This window comes from Diorhabda carinulata, chromosome 3, assembly GCF_026250575.1.
Source record: "Diorhabda carinulata isolate Delta chromosome 3, icDioCari1.1, whole genome shotgun sequence".
In the NCBI taxonomy this organism is placed as follows: Eukaryota; Metazoa; Arthropoda; class Insecta; order Coleoptera; family Chrysomelidae; genus Diorhabda; species Diorhabda carinulata.
Genome location: NC_079462.1, coordinates 1,508,355 through 1,525,032, shown reverse-complemented (window position 1 = coordinate 1,525,032; position 16,678 = coordinate 1,508,355). Strand labels below are relative to the sequence as shown.

The 16,678-nt window shown below is 31.1% G+C and overlaps 1 protein-coding gene across 1 annotated transcript in view; it reads left to right on the top strand.

The window, feature by feature from the left end:
* The window catches only part of LOC130891949 (ATP-binding cassette sub-family C member 4-like), a 37,469-nt gene that overhangs the window by 12,410 nt on the left and 8,381 nt on the right, over window positions 1-16,678 (top strand). The window contains exons 3-7 of the mRNA XM_057797067.1: window positions 3,608-3,718; window positions 10,159-10,498; window positions 10,551-10,773; window positions 14,158-14,453; window positions 14,507-14,839. Of these exons, the coding sequence (XP_057653050.1) occupies window positions 3,608-3,718; window positions 10,159-10,498; window positions 10,551-10,773; window positions 14,158-14,453; window positions 14,507-14,839 (1,303 nt within the window). The remainder of the gene's footprint in view (window positions 1-3,607; window positions 3,719-10,158; window positions 10,499-10,550; window positions 10,774-14,157; window positions 14,454-14,506; window positions 14,840-16,678) is intronic.

Sequence of the window (16,678 nt, the reverse complement as noted above, 5' to 3'; positions counted from 1 at the left end):
ATTTCAAACATTTATTTTATATAAATTTAAAAACAAAATTAGTTACGGCGTGATTTCGATTATTATTTATAAATTATACAACGAAATTATAGTCCATTCGTACGGGTATTCCAATTAAATCGTACGATTGAAATCAATTACAACGTTTTTTGTCTATTTCATGTTAATACGAGGGTGACACTAAAGTTTTAACGTTTTTGGACAGTCAAAACATCGAAATCAACTTCCGAATTAACTCTAATAAAATAATGTAAATTTAAGCTCACTTTTCGTACAACCCCCGTAAAAATCTCAATGTAATTCGAGTAGAAATTTAAAATAATGACATATGACAGTAGAAGCGGTTATAATTTATGTAGATGGCGCAACGTTTTTTTATTTATTTCGTGTTAATACGAGGGTTGACGCTAAAGTTTTAAAATATGACAATGCCGATGTTAATATGTCAAATTTGACGCTCGCGTTTCTGAAAAAAAAAAGATGAATCATAGATCTATGTATAGAAACGAAAAAAATTAGGGAAATCATATCACATCAATTCAAAAAAACGACAAAAAACTTCCGAATTATCGCTAATAAAATAATATAAATCTAAGCTGACTTTTCGTACAACCCCCGTAATAATTTATGTGGATTAACCTTATTTTTATTGCTTCCATTCAAGTAAAATTGCTAAACGGTAATTATATCATATACAGAGTGTCCAGGAAAGTGGATATGAATATATTTGATGAATTAGACGTAAAGAGGTCATTGAACTTTTACGAAAATTTTAAAAATTCACTAATCATCGTTTTTTTTTTTCGGTTGAAACCTTTTATGTTTATTTTACAAGTAATAAAATTGAAATATCGCTAGAAGTTAACGCCGACCGCTATAAAGATTTATTGTACTTGAAATATATATTTAGACTTCAAAGAATTTGGTGAAATCGCTTTTATAACCAAAAAATTTATCTCGTAGAAAGGATTCTTTTATTTTTGTTAACGCGACGGGTTGAATGAAGTTGGAAATGTCGTTTGGAACACACCTGACGTCCGCCATCAATGTACTACGTCATAAATTTTGTTAACCATTGGGCACGAGCCGCCCCTGGGTTTCAGATAGTAGTACTTAAATATAAATTCTGGTTTCGCAACTTTGAACGCCTAAAACTCAAAAATAAAAAATCTACGCACTCCCGAATTATTTGTATCAAGTTGCGAAACACCCGGTATACAGACCAGTATTTCCTTATAAGGAACAAATTCTCAATATTACAAATTAATAATTTCCCCTTATTCCAATTATTTCCGAACAAAAATTATATAATTTATTGATTTATTGACATACCCTGTATATGAAATATAAAAACCAATACCCAAACGTCATCATTCGAATTCCGAAAATTTGACTGTAATACGATATATGACAATAATCTGCCATTCATTCGATACGTAGTAATTCGATATTTCGGTCGTTCATAGACTATTCGAAATGTGTATTGATTGATGAAATGACAAATGTCTAACACGTTTCCACGATCTTCTTTTTTATAAACGTATATATTATTTACCTAACCATGGGTGGCTGAAAGCGTGGTTAAACGATTCTATTCAATCCCGTATATTCGACTGACATCTGTCTTAGTCAGAAAATTTTTTTTTTTAATATCACTATTTTAATTTATAGATAAAACGTTAATTCGATTTGACATTTTAAATATCGATAAATATGAATTGATTAACGATTATATTTCTATCTAATATTTTCTCAAAGTCGTGACTTTCAGTTTTTAACCCTCATTATAATAATTTATTGGGAGGAAATTAAAAAAGAATGTGTGAGTCGACCACATGATAACACGTCTTCTCTAAGATGGTTGACAACTATTCCAGTGGCGTAGTTAAATTTATTTTAAACGTTCTATTTTCAATGCATCTTTTAAAAGATATATACAAGAATTGTTTGAAAAGTTTTTAAATTTTCAAACGATTTTACGACGATTCCAGTGGCGTGGTTAAATTTATTTTGATCGTTTTATTTTAATTGCGTCTTTTAATGTGTATCTACAAGGGTTGTTTGAAAAGTTTCCCAACTAACTAACAACCAAGAGACAATTTTTTTCAATAATCAACATTTTACGACGATTCCAGTGGCGTGGTTAAATTTATTTTGATCTTTCTGTTTTAATTGCGTCTTTTAATGTATATCTACAAGGGTTGTTTGAAAAGTTTCCCAACTAACTAACAACCAAGAGACAATTTTTTTCAATAATCAACATTTTACGACGATTCCAGTGGCGTGGTTAAATTTATTTTGATCTTTCTGTTTTAATTGCGTCTTTTAATGTATATCTACAAGGGTTGTTTGAAAAGTTTTCAACTAATTAACAACCAAGAGACAATTTTTTTCAATAATCAACATTTTACGACGATTCCAGTGGCGTGGTTAAATTTATTTTGATCGTTTTATTTTAATTGCGTCTTTTAATGTATATCTACAAGGGTTGTTTGAAAAGTTTCCCAACTAACTAACAACCAAGAGACAATTTTTTTCAATAATCAACATTTTACGACGATTCCAGTGGCGTGGTTAAATTTATTTTGATCTTTCTGTTTTAATTGCGTCTTTTAATGTATATCTACAAGGGTTATTTGAAAAGTTTCCAACTAACTAACAACCAAGAGACAATTTTTTTCAATAATCATCATTTTACGACGATTCCAGTGGCGTGGTTAAATTTATTTTGATCTTTCTGTTTTAATTGCGTCTTTTAATGTATATCTACAAGGGTTGTTTGAAAAGTTTTCAACTAATTAACAACCAAGAGACAATTTTTTTCAATAATCAACATTTTACGACGATTCCAGTGGCGTGGTTAAATTTATTTTGATCGTTCTAATCAAATCGCGTCTTTTAAAAAAATACAAGGGTTGTTTAAAAAGTTTGAAGACTTTTACGTGTAAGTGAAATCGAAGGTTATAAAACACGAAAACATAAATTTAGATAATTTATTACACTGTCCTCGTATTCCTCGTCTACTATTTAAAAGTACATATAAATCAAAAGAGACCTTAAGTCCAAGAGCTTAGTTAGATAAGATTAGAAGGTACTCCCATGAATTTACGGTTTTTTTTATATTATTTGACAAGGGATCAGACCGTTGGGTAACTAAATAAGTCAAAGGCCTTAAAAAAAATGTATAACAACGTGTTCGGAATTTAAATGTAGACGCAACTCCCAGAGATTTATTTTTAATGACAAAAAATAATTTCCGTCAAACATTTTCTATACGATAACGTCTTCTAGGTTAAAATAATTTGCGGTGACGCGATGTTGCCAGATTTGTGATTAAATACCATTAAATTCATGGATTTATTGTTACAAGGACCTTCTAATTGGGATAATTTTACGGTCGGAATGTTTTTTAATACAAACAAACATTCTTACAGCATTGCCACGCGTTTTGAGTTAGAAATATCAGAATTACTTATAGTCAATTCGTACACCAAGTGAAAGCAATAAAAATAAGATCTACGTGAATATTTTGATACAGGGAAGTTTGTATTTGAATGGACTATGGGATATTTTTATTTGGCGGATTAGCGACCGTGTTTTTTTACAGATACACCGTAGATATGTTTAAAAAAGGTTATCGTAAAGTGTTGGACGTGGACGATTTATATAATCCAATTAGAAGCGATAGAAGTGCTTTACTTGGAGACAGATTAGAAAAGTATGTATAAGCATTTTATTTTATTTTGTATTGAAAGCAAAATAACAATAACGCCCGTTGTTTTCTTTCATAAAAAAATGGTGTTTATGTTATTTTTTTTTACGATTATGATTTTAAAGTGGTTTTACGTTACAAACAACTGACGCGATAAGTCGAAACTAATTTTTTTTTGTTGATTTTAATATAATTATTGTCTGTTGAGAAACTTTTTATTTCGCAATTTGGACTGTTACACTGAGAAAAATTGTTCTAAATAATGGGAATTCGTTGGAAATATTCTGAGAGATGAAATATATCGTTGGATTGTTCAGTAGTCTACAGTTGGCCTTTAGAGACTGTCTTTTGCTAAAAAACACTGTCATTTTCAAGCAAAAAACTGTCATCTGTCACTAGAGACATTTTGTATTCAAAACAAACCGTCATCTGTCTTTGGAGTTTGTTTTTTCTCAAAAATACGACAGTATTTGTTTCTGGATACTGTCTTTTCGAAAATAAACTGTCATTTGTCATTAGAGACAGTTTTTTCTCGAAAACAAACCGTCATCTGTCTTTGGAGTTTGTTTTTTCTCAAAAATACGACAGTATTTGTTTCTGGATACTGTCTTTTCGAAAATAAACTGTCATTTGTCATTAGAGACAGTTTTTTCTCGAAAACAAACCGTCATCTGTCTTTGGAGTTTGTTTTTTCTCAAAAATACGACAGTATTTGTTTCTGGATACTGTCTTTTCGAAAATAAACTGTCATTTGTCATTAGAGACAGTTTTTTCTCGAAAACAAACCGTCATCTGTCTTTGGAGTTTGTTTTTTCTCAAAAATACGACAGTATTTGTTTCTGGATACTGTCTTTTCGGAAATAAACTGTCATTTGTCATTAGAGACAGTTTTTTCTCGAAAACAAACCGTCATCTGTCTTTGGAGTTTGTTTTTTCTCAAAAATACGACAGTATTTGTTTCTGGATACTGTCTTTTCGAAAATAAACTGTCATTTGTCATTAGAGACAGTTTTTTCTCGAAAACAAACCGTCATCTGTCTTTGGAGTTTGTTTTTTCTCAAAAATACGACAGTATTTGTTTCTGGATACTGTCTTTTCGAAAATAAACTGTCATTTGTCATTAGAGACAGTTTTTTCTCGAAAACAAACCGTCATCTGTCTTTGGAGTTTGTTTTTTCTCAAAAATACGACAGTATTTGTTTCTGGATACTGTCTTTTCGGAAATAAACTGTCATTTGTCATTAGAGACAGTTTTTTCTCGAAAACAAACCGTCATCTGTCTTTGGAGTTTGTTTTTTCTCAAAAATACGACAGTATTTGTTTCTGGATACTGTCTTTTCGAAAATAAACTGTCATTTGTCATTAGAGACAGTTTTTTCTCGAAAACAAACCGTCATCTGTCTTTGGAGTTTGTTTTTTCTCAAAAATACGACAGTATTTGTTTCTGGATACTGTCTTTTCGAAAATAAACTGTCATTTGTCATTAGAGACAGTTTTTTCTCGAAAACAAACCGTCATCTGTCTTTGGAGTTTGTTTTTTCTCAAAAATACGACAGTATTTGTTTCTGGATACTGTCTTTTCGAAAATAAACTGTCATTTGTCATTAGAGACAGTTTTTTCTCGAAAACAAACCGTCATCTGTCTTTGGAGTTTGTTTTTTCTCAAAAATACGACAGTATTTGTTTCTGGATACTGTCTTTTCGAAAATAAACTGTCATTTGTCATTAGAGACAGTTTTTTCTCGAAAACAAACCGTCATCTGTCTTTGGAGTTTGTTTTTTCTCAAAAATACGACAGTATTTGTTTCTGGATACTGTCTTTTCGAAAATAAACTGTCATTTGTCATTAGAGACAGTTTTTTCTCGAAAACAAACCGTCATCTGTCTTTGGAGTTTGTTTTTTCTCAAAAATACGACAGTATTTGTTTCTGGATACTGTCTTTTCGAAAATAAACTGTCATTTGTCATTAGAGACAGTTTTTTCTCGAAAACAAACCGTCATCTGTCTTTGGAGTTTGTTTTTTCTCAAAAATACGACAGTATTTGTTTCTGGATACTGTCTTTTCGAAAATAAACTGTCATTTGTCATTAGAGACAGTTTTTTCTCGAAAACAAACCGTCATCTGTCTTTGGAGTTTGTTTTTTCTCAAAAATACGACAGTATTTGTTTCTGGATACTGTCTTTTCGAAAATAAACTGTCATTTGTCATTAGAGACAGTTTTTTCTCGAAAACAAACCGTCATCTGTCTTTGGAGTTTGTTTTTTCTCAAAAATACGACAGTATTTGTTTCTGGATACTGTCTTTTCGAAAATAAACTGTCATTTGTCATTAGAGACAGTTTTTTCTCGAAAACAAACCGTCATCTGTCTTTGGAGTTTGTTTTTTCTCAAAAATACGACAGTATTTGTTTCTGGATACTGTCTTTTCGAAAATAAACTGTCATTTGTCATTAGAGACAGTTTTTTCTCGAAAACAAACCGTCATCTGTCTTTGGAGTTTGTTTTTTCTCAAAAATACGACAGTATTTGTTTCTGGATACTGTCTTTTCGGAAATAAACTGTCATTTGTCATTAGAGACAGTTTTTTCTCGAAAACAAACCGTCATCTGTCTTTGGAGTTTGTTTTTTCTCAAAAATACGACAGTATTTGTTTCTGGATACTGTCTTTTCGAAAATAAACTGTCATTTGTCATTAGAGACAGTTTTTTCTCGAAAACAAACCGTCATCTGTCTTTGGAGTTTGTTTTTTCTCAAAAATACGACAGTATTTGTTTCTGGATACTGTCTTTTCGAAAATAAACTGTCATTTGTCATTAGAGACAGTTTTTTCTCGAAAACAAACCGTCATCTGTCTTTGGAGTTTGTTTTTTCTCAAAAATACGACAGTATTTGTTTCTGGATACTGTCTTTTCGGAAATAAACTGTCATTTGTCATTAGAGACAGTTTTTTCTCGAAAACAAACCGTCATCTGTCTTTGGAGTTTGTTTTTTCTCAAAAATACGACAGTATTTGTTTCTGGATACTGTCTTTTCGAAAATAAACTGTCATTTGTCATTAGAGACAGTTTTTTCTCGAAAACAAACCGTCATCTGTCTTTGGAGTTTGTTTTTTCTCAAAAATACGACAGTATTTGTTTCTGGATACTGTCTTTTCGAAAATAAACTGTCATTTGTCATTAGAGACAGTTTTTTCTCGAAAACAAACCGTCATCTGTCTTTGGAGTTTGTTTTTTCTCAAAAATACGAAAGTATTTGTTTCTGGATACTGTCTTTTCGAAAATAAACTGTCATTTGTCATTAGAGACAGTTTTTTCTCGAAAACAAACCGTCATCTGTCTTTGGAGTTTGTTTTTTCTCAAAAATACGACAGTATTTGTTTCTGGATACTGTCTTTTCGAAAATAAACTGTCATTTGTCATTAGAGACAGTTTTTTCTCGAAAACAAACCGTCATCTGTCTTTGGAGTTTGTTTTTTCTCAAAAATACGACAGTATTTGTTTCTGGATACTGTCTTTTCGAAAATAAACTGTCATTTGTCATTAGAGACAGTTTTTTCTCGAAAACAAACCGTCATCTGTCTTTGGAGTTTGTTTTTTCTCAAAAATACGACAGTATTTGTTTCTGGATACTGTCTTTTCGAAAATAAACTGTCATTTGTCATTAGAGACAGTTTTTTCTCGAAAACAAACCGTCAACTGTCTTTGGAGTTTGTTTTTTCTCAAAAATACGACAGTATTTGTTTCTGGATACTGTCTTTTCGGAAATAAACTGTCATTTGTCATTAGAGACAGTTTTTTCTCAAAAACAAACCGTCATCTGTCTTTGGAGTTTGTTTTTTCTCAAAAATACGACAGTATTTGTTTCTGGATACTGTCTTTTCGGAAATAAACTGTCATTTGTCATTAGAGACAGTTTTTTCTCAAAAACAAACCGTCATCTGTCTTTGGAGTTTGTTTTTTCTCAAAAATACGACAGTATTTGTTTCTGGATACTGTCTTTTCGGAAATAAACTGTCATTTGTCATTAGAGACAGTTTTTTCTCAAAAACAAACCGTCATCTGTCTTTGGAGTTTGTTTTTTCTCAAAAATACGACAGTATTTGTTTCTGGATACTGTCTTTTCGGAAATAAACTGTCATTTGTCATTAGAGACAGTTTTTTCTCAAAAACAAACCGTCATCTGTCTTTGGAGTTTGTTTTTTCTCAAAAATACGACAGTATTTGTTTCTGGATACTGTCTTTTCGGAAATAAACTGTCATTTGTCATTAGAGACAGTTTTTTCTCAAAAACAAACCGTCATCTGTCTTTGGAGTTTGTTTTTTCTCAAAAATACGACAGTATTTGTTTCTGGATACTGTCTTTTCGGAAATAAACTGTCATTTGTCATTAGAGACAGTTTTTTCTCAAAAACAAACCGTCATCTGTCTTTGGAGTTTGTTTTTTCTCAAAAATACGACAGTATTTGTTTCTGGATACTGTCTTTTCGAAAATAAACTGTCATTTGTCATTAGAGACAGTTTTTTCTCGAAAACAAACCGTCATCTGTCTTTGGAGTTTGTTTTTTCTCAAAAATACGACAGTATTTGTTTCTGGATACTGTCTTTTCGAAAATAAACTGTCATTTGTCATTAGAGACAGTTTTTTCTCGAAAACAAACCGTCATCTGTCTTTGGAGTTTGTTTTTTCTCAAAAATACGACAGTATTTGTTTCTGGATACTGTCTTTTCGAAAATAAACTGTCATTTGTCATTAGAGACAGTTTTTTCTCGAAAACAAACCGTCATCTGTCTTTGGAGTTTGTTTTTTCTCAAAAATACGACAGTATTTGTTTCTGGATACTGTCTTTTCGAAAATAAACTGTCATTTGTCATTAGAGACAGTTTTTTCTCGAAAACAAACCGTCATCTGTCTTTGGAGTTTGTTTTTTCTCAAAAATACGACAGTATTTGTTTCTGGATACTGTCTTTTCGAAAATAAGCTGTCATTTGTCATTAGAGACAGTTTTTTCTCGAAAACAAACCGTCATCTGTCTTTGGAGTTTGTTTTTTCTCAAAAATACGACAGTATTTGTTTCTGGATACTGTCTTTTCGAAAATAAACTGTCATTTGTCATTAGAGACAGTTTTTTCTCGAAAACAAACCGTCATCTGTCTTTGGAGTTTGTTTTTTCTCAAAAATACGACAGTATTTGTTTCTGGATACTGTCTTTTCGAAAATAAACTGTCATTTGTCATTAGAGACAGTTTTTTCTCGAAAACAAACCGTCATCTGTCTTTGGAGTTTGTTTTTTCTCAAAAATACGACAGTATTTGTTTCTGGATACTGTCTTTTCGGAAATAAACTGTCATTTGTCATTAGAGACAGTTTTTTCTCAAAAACAAACCGTCATCTGTCTTTGGAGTTTGTTTTTTCTCAAAAATACGACAGTATTTGTTTCTGGATACTGTCTTTTCGGAAATAAACTGTCATTTGTCATTAGAGACAGTTTTTTCTCAAAAACAAACCGTCATCTGTCTTTGGAGTTTGTTTTTTCTCAAAAATACGACAGTATTTGTTTCTGGATACTGTCTTTTCGGAAATAAACTGTCATTTGTCATTAGAGACAGTTTTTTCTCGAAAACAAACCGTCATCTGTCTTTGGAGTTTGTTTTTTCTCAAAAATACGACAGTATTTGTTTCTGGATACTGTCTTTTCGAAAATAAACTGTCATTTGTCTCTAAAGACATCCTGTTTCCAAAACTAACTGTTATTTGTTTATAATAATCTCAATATGCTGCAAAATGCAAATAGCAACAGGACCGTACTACATAAATAAAAATTCACAAATTAATAATATTCGAAACGATACAATCAACAAACAAGATCTTGACATCGCTTTCAAGTCACCATTTAAGACAACAGACAGCCGATTCGTATAAGAGATTAAGTTTTGCACACCTTAACAGGATCTTCATTATGTTTAAAAGTCGATTCGTGAACTTGACGTTCCTTCGTCGCCGTTAACAGCCTTTTATAGACAGACGTTGGAATTCCGTCGATTTTAAACGGTTAAACAAGATTTTCGTGTTATAATATGAACCTCGTCCCCGTAATCAGTTAATTTTCCGATAAAAAAAACATTTCCCTAGAATACAGATAAACCGTTGAGAACCGGCAACACCGACAAGATCGTCCGTAAATCAAAGTTTTGTATATTGCCCGTTGTCCGAAATAGTTGAAGACAATAAACGTTTACGTACGGTACTAAAATCGATAACAGTGTTGCCGATATCAAAAAATTTCTTTATATATGAAGAATTTTGCGTTAAATTTACAAATCGAACGATAAAACTTAGATAAATAAAGTTTATTGTATCCGAGGCGCAGCCGAGGCGCGAAAACGTTTCGAATTGGATTTAAGCGTTCGAGCAGGTCCGTTTTCAAAAATTTCCTGTCGTTTTTCAGAAAATGGAACAAACATCTATCGAAACCGAACAAGACCGAACGGCGACCGAGCCTTTTGAAAACGTTAGTCGCCACCTTCTGGCCGGAATATTTATTTTTAGGTTGTATTTTGGTGACGATGGATCTGTTGGTGAGATTAACCCAACCTATAATGTTGGGTAACATGTTGACGTATTTCCGACCGGGTTCGACTACGACGAAGACCGAAGCGCTCTATTACGCCGGCGCGCTCGTCGCCTTGAACGGAGCCAGCGCGCTTTTGATAAATCAATATATCATGAACGCTTTTCATTACGGTATGAAAATCAGAGCGGCCGTTTGTTCGTTGATATACAGGAAGGTTGGTAAGTGGGAAAATTTCGTTCCACCTGGTATAAAAATTGTTGTTTCAGGCTCTTAGATTGAGTAAAACGGCTCTGGGGGAGACAGCGTCCGGTAAAATCGTCAATTTGTTATCGAATGACGTCAGTAGGTTCGATATAGTATCGATTTTCATCCACCACATGTGGGTTTCCCCCACATCGGCCATCATCATCATGTATTTTTTATATTCGGAAGCGGGGTATGCGGGAATATTGGGGATATTGGTCGTTTTTTTAGTCGTCCCGTTACAATGTAAGTAATAGCAATTTTTTTTTTAAACAAATAATTTTACTTGGTCCACCCTGTATCATCGTCCGTTCCTGAGATATGGCCCACCCGGTACAATTACAATGAAAACTGCTAATTGGTAAAATATTATCAATATCAAATATCGAATAATTTTACGTAACTAAAATTTTTAATTTCAAATAAAAACTGTTATTTTGGAACGTAGAAATTACGAATTATCCCATCTCTACAATAATACGTAAATTTTAATGTGTTACTAGTTTCATAGGAAACTGTAAACTACCATTCAAAACGGTGCTTTTAGTACATAACTTCACTACCAGAATGCGGTGTCGTACGATCTAATATACAGAAATTTGTAGCTTTCATTGAATAGACAGGGCCGTATTGAAACTAAAATTACATCTAAGGAGGTATTACAAATTTTAGTTTGTGATAAAATAAGAATAATTGGATTCTCGTTCTAATTCATTATGGACTAAAATATTTCGGAAATTTTTTTATTAATCACTCAAAGAAAGTTTCTAATTGATTTTTGGTTTTAAATCGTTTTCCAATTCAAAAAATGGTGTTTAGAATTTTAGTGTTAATATTTTTTTTTGTAATGAATTTACGTTTGATTAAATTTTCAATATAAGTAATTTAAAGGGCACGAAATAAATTTGTAAGGAATTAGTGTAGGGGTGAAAAAAAATAAAAAAAAATGTTTTCTCCGGATTATGAAAAATCGTTGTATTCAAAAAACAAAACTTCCAAATAAAAGTTATATATTGTAAGTAATACTAATAATTTTTTTTAATAATAAATAATTTTACTTTGTTCACCCTAATATAGCCTATCTTAGTTACCCACCCAGTACAATTACAATAAAAACTGTTAATTGGTTAACGAAGGAAATGTTGATATTAAATTTAAATGAAATTTTACGTAAATACAATTTTTTAATTTCAAATAAAAACTGTTATTTTGGAACCTAGAAATACGAATTACCCCATCTCTACAATAACACGTAAATTTTAAGTTGTTACTAGTTTCATAGGAAACTGTAAACTACCATTCAAAACGGTGCTTTTAGTACATAGCTTCACTACCAGAGTGCGGTGTCGTACGATCTAATATACAGAAATTTGTAGCTTTCATTGAATAGACAGGGCCGTATTGAAACTAAAATTACATCTAAGGAGGTATTACAAATTTTAGTTTGTGATAAAATAAGAATAATTGGATTCTCGTTCTAATTCATTATGGACTGAAATATTTTGGAAAATTTTTTATTAATTACTCAAAGAAAGTTTCTAAATGATTTATTTCTGTTTTAAATCGTTTTCCAATACGAAAAAAGGTGTTTAGAATTTTAGTGTTAATATTTTTGTTTTGTAATGAATTTACGTTTGATTAAATTTTCAATATAAATAACTTGAAAGATACGAAATAAATTTTTAAGGAATTATTTGATATCTTCCTTAGTGTAGGGATGAAAAAAATTAAAAAAAAAATGTTTTCTCCGGATTATGAAAAATCGTTGTATTCAAAAAACAAAACTTCCAAATAAAAGTTGTATATTGTAAGTAATACTAATAATTTTTTTTAATAATAAATAATTTTACTTTGTTCACCCTGATATGGCCTATCTTAGTTACCCACCCAGTACAATTACAATAAAAACTGTTAATTGGTTAACGATGTAAATGTTAATATTAAATTTTACGTAAATACAATTTTTTAATTTCAAATAAAAACTGTTATTTTGGAACGTAGAAATTACGAATTACCCCATCTCTACAATAACACGTAAATTTTAATTTGTTACTAATTTCATAGGAAACTGTAAACTACCATTGGAAACGGTGCTTTTAGTACATAACTTCACTACCAGAATGCGGTGCCGTACGATCTAATATACAGAAATTTGTAGCTTTCATTGAATAGACAGGGCCGTATTGAAACTAAAATTATATCTAAGGTGGTATTACAAATTTTAGTTTGTGATAAAATAAGAACAATTGGATTGTCGTTCTAATTAAATAAATTGAATTAAATAACTTAAAGGATACGAAATAAATTTGTAAGGATTATTTGATATCTTCCTTAGTGTAGGGATAAAAATTTTAATAAAAAAATGTTTTTTCCGAATTATGAAAAAACGTTGAATTCAAAAAACAAAACTTCCAAATAAAAGTTATATATTGTAAGTAATACTAATAATTTTTTTTAATAATAAATAATTTTACTTTGTTCACCCTAATATAGCCTATCTTAGTTACCCACCCAGTACAATTACAATAAAAACTGTTGATTGGTTAACGATGTAAATGTTAATATTAAATTTAAAATAAATTTTACGTAAATATAATTTTTTAATTTCAAATAAAAACTGTTATTTTGGAACGTAGAAATTACGAATTACCCCATCTCTACAATAACACGTAAATTTTAATTTGTTACTAGTTTCGCCATCTATACTTTCAATACTGAACCTATGACGTGATTTATAGTAGGAAACTATATTATTACTATTTATTTGGTATCTTCCTTAGAGTAGGGGCGAAAAAAATTAATAAAAAAATATTTTTTCCGAATAATGAAAAACGTATAAGCTAAAAAACAAAACTTCCAAATAAAAGTTTTATATTGTAATACTTATAACTTTTTTTTTATAATAAATAATTTTACATTGCACACCTTGTATCATCCGTTCATGGGATATCAAATATTGGATAATTTCAGGTAAATAAAATTTCAATTTCATATAATTGTCAAATAAAAACTGTTATTTTCGAACGTAGAAATTACGAATTAGCCCATCTTTATACAATAACACGTAAATTTTAATTTGTTACTAGTTTCGCCATCTATACTTTTAATACTGAACCTACGACGTGATTTATAGTAGGAAACTATAAACTACTATTGAAAACTGTGCTTTTAGTACATACCTTCACTACCAGACTGCGGTGCCGTATTAGGTCTATATTTAATATACAGAAATTTGTAGCTTCCATTAATAATTAATAGACAGGGCCGTATTGGTATCTTCCTAAGTGTAGGGGTAAAAAAATTTATGAAAAAATGTTTCAAAATTTCCATTAAATTAATTATTGATTTTTTTATAAAATAGTAAAAAAAATCGAGACATATCGAACCATTTGAGAATATATTTCATGTTAAAATTGATTTTTGATAAAATGATGATGATACGAGGGTTGCTACATAAATTTTGTGATAATTGTGAAATAGCGCGTTCTGAGTACGTTCCTCATTAAAAATGTCAAACTTCAAGTTGTCAATGTCAGATTTGACGTATTGAAAACAATGTTGCCATATCTCAAAACTTGTGTAGGTAAAAAAAATCGATGTTTTAAGAAGGAAATTTCATTTTTATTGCAGCGTACACTGGAAAATTATCGGCAATCTATAGGAAACAAACGGCATTGAAAACTGACGAAAGAGTGAGGTTAATGGACGAAGTTATATCGGGTGTACAAGTTATAAAAATGTACGCTTGGGAAAAACCGTTCGAAAAATTAATAAAATACGCTAGAAAAGCCGAATTGAAAATAGTCACTAAATCGTCGTACGTCAGGGCGTTATTTATGACTTTCAATTTGTTTACTACGAGGGCAGCTCTATTTGCAACTCTATTGACCATGGTCCTCACGGACCAACAAATTACAGCGGCTAAAGTGAGTAAACTAAGAAAAACTGGGGTATCGATATTTGTGCTAATTTTTTTCAGGTGTTTGTGTTCATGTCGTACTTCAACACGCTTTCCCAAACGATGTCCGCCATGTTCGTCCGCGGTATAGCGGAAATCGCGGAATTGTTCGTGGCCATTAGAAGGGTTCAAAGTTTTTTATTGAACGAAGAATTCCACACGGTCATCAAATGCCAAAATAACAACGAAAAAATATTTTTCAACAAAACTTTGATCAGTTTGAAAGATCTAACTGTCAAATGGAATCTGGCTACCAAGGATAACGCTCTGAAAAAAATTAATCTCGACGTAAACGTGGGGAAATTAGTCGGAATCATCGGTCCGGTTGGAAGCGGGAAAAGTTCACTTTTACAGGTAAATTTTCCGGAAAATATCGATAAATCTATATCGATGATGTGTTTTATATGATTCCTGATCGAATTTTTGGTCCTCGTCCTGCTTATCCTTAAGTTGTAGCAGGATTTAAGACCCGAAACATCCTTCAGACGATGCTACAACTTCGCCAAATGCTTTCTTCTACTTTCAAAATGGAAAACGGCGAAAACTGATGGACTGGATGCTAATAATTATTCGAAACGAAATATTTTCGTTTTTTCGTATATTTATATACAGATTATACCACGAAAAACGATCCAAGCGGATAAAATACCGATTTATAAGGCGGTTTAGTGTTTTTTTCGAGTCCACTCTGTATATTTTCGATTTTTCGTATATTTATATACAGATTGTACCACGAAAAACGATCCAAGCGGATAAAATACCGATTTATAAAGCGGTTTAGTGTTTTTTTCGAGTCCACTCTGTATATTTTCGATTTTTCGTATATTTATATACAGATTGTACCACGAAAAACGATCCAAGCGGATAAAATACCGATTTATAAAGCGGTTTAGTGTTTTTTTCGAGCTCACTCTGTATATAACCGATCAACGATGGTAATTTCAGTCATAAATGATTTAAATGAAGTTTGTAGTACGAACCGGATGCTAATAATTATTCGAAACGAAATATTTTCGTTTTTTCACATATTTATATACAGATTGTACCACAAAAAACGATCCAAAGGGATAAAATACCGATTTAAAACGCGGTTTAGTGTTTTTTTCAAGCCCACTCTGTATATTTTCGTTTTTTCGTATATTTATATACAGATTGTACCACAAAAAACTATCCAAGCGGATAAAATACCGATTTATGACTCGATTTAGTGTTTTTTTCGAGCTCACTCTGTATATTATCGATCAATGATGGTAATTTGAGTCATAAATGATTTAAATGAAGTTTGTAGTACGAACCGGATGCTAATAATTATTCGAAACGAAATATTTTCGTTTTTTCGTATATTTATATACAGATTATACCACGAAAAACGATCCAAGCGGATAAAATACCGATTTATAAGGCGGTTTAGTGTTTTTTTCGAGTCCACTCTGTATATTTTCGATTTTTCGTATATTTATATACAGATTGTACCACGAAAAACGATCCAAGCGGATAAAATACCGATTTATAAAGCGGTTTAGTGTTTTTTTCGAGCTCACTCTGTATATAACCGATCAACGATGGTAATTTCAGTCATAAATGATTTAAATGAAGTTTGTAGTACGAACCGGATGCTAATAATTATTCGAAACGAAATATTTTCGTTTTTTCACATATTTATATACAGATTGTATCACAAAAAACGATCCAAAGGGATAAAATACCGATTTATAAGGCGGTTTAGTGTTTTTTTCGAGCCCACTCTGTATATTTTCGTTTTTTCGTATATTTATATACAGATTGTACCACAAAAAACTATCCAAGCGGATAAAATACCGATTTATGACTCGATTTAGTGTTTTTTTCGAGCTCACTCTGTATATTATCGATCAATGATGGTAATTTCAGTCATAAATGATTTAAATGAAGTTTGTAGTACGAACCGGATGCTAATAATTATTCGAAACGAAATATTTTCGTTTTTTCACATATTTATATACAGATTGTACCACAAAAAACGATCCAAAGGGATAAAATACCGATTTAAAACGCGGTTTAGTGTTTTTTTCGAGCCCACTCTGTATATTTTCGTTTTTTCGTATATTTATATACAGATTGTACCACAAAAAACTATCCAAGCGGATAAAATACCGATTTATGACTCGATTTAGTGTTTTTTTCGAGCTCACTCTGTATATTATCGATCAATGA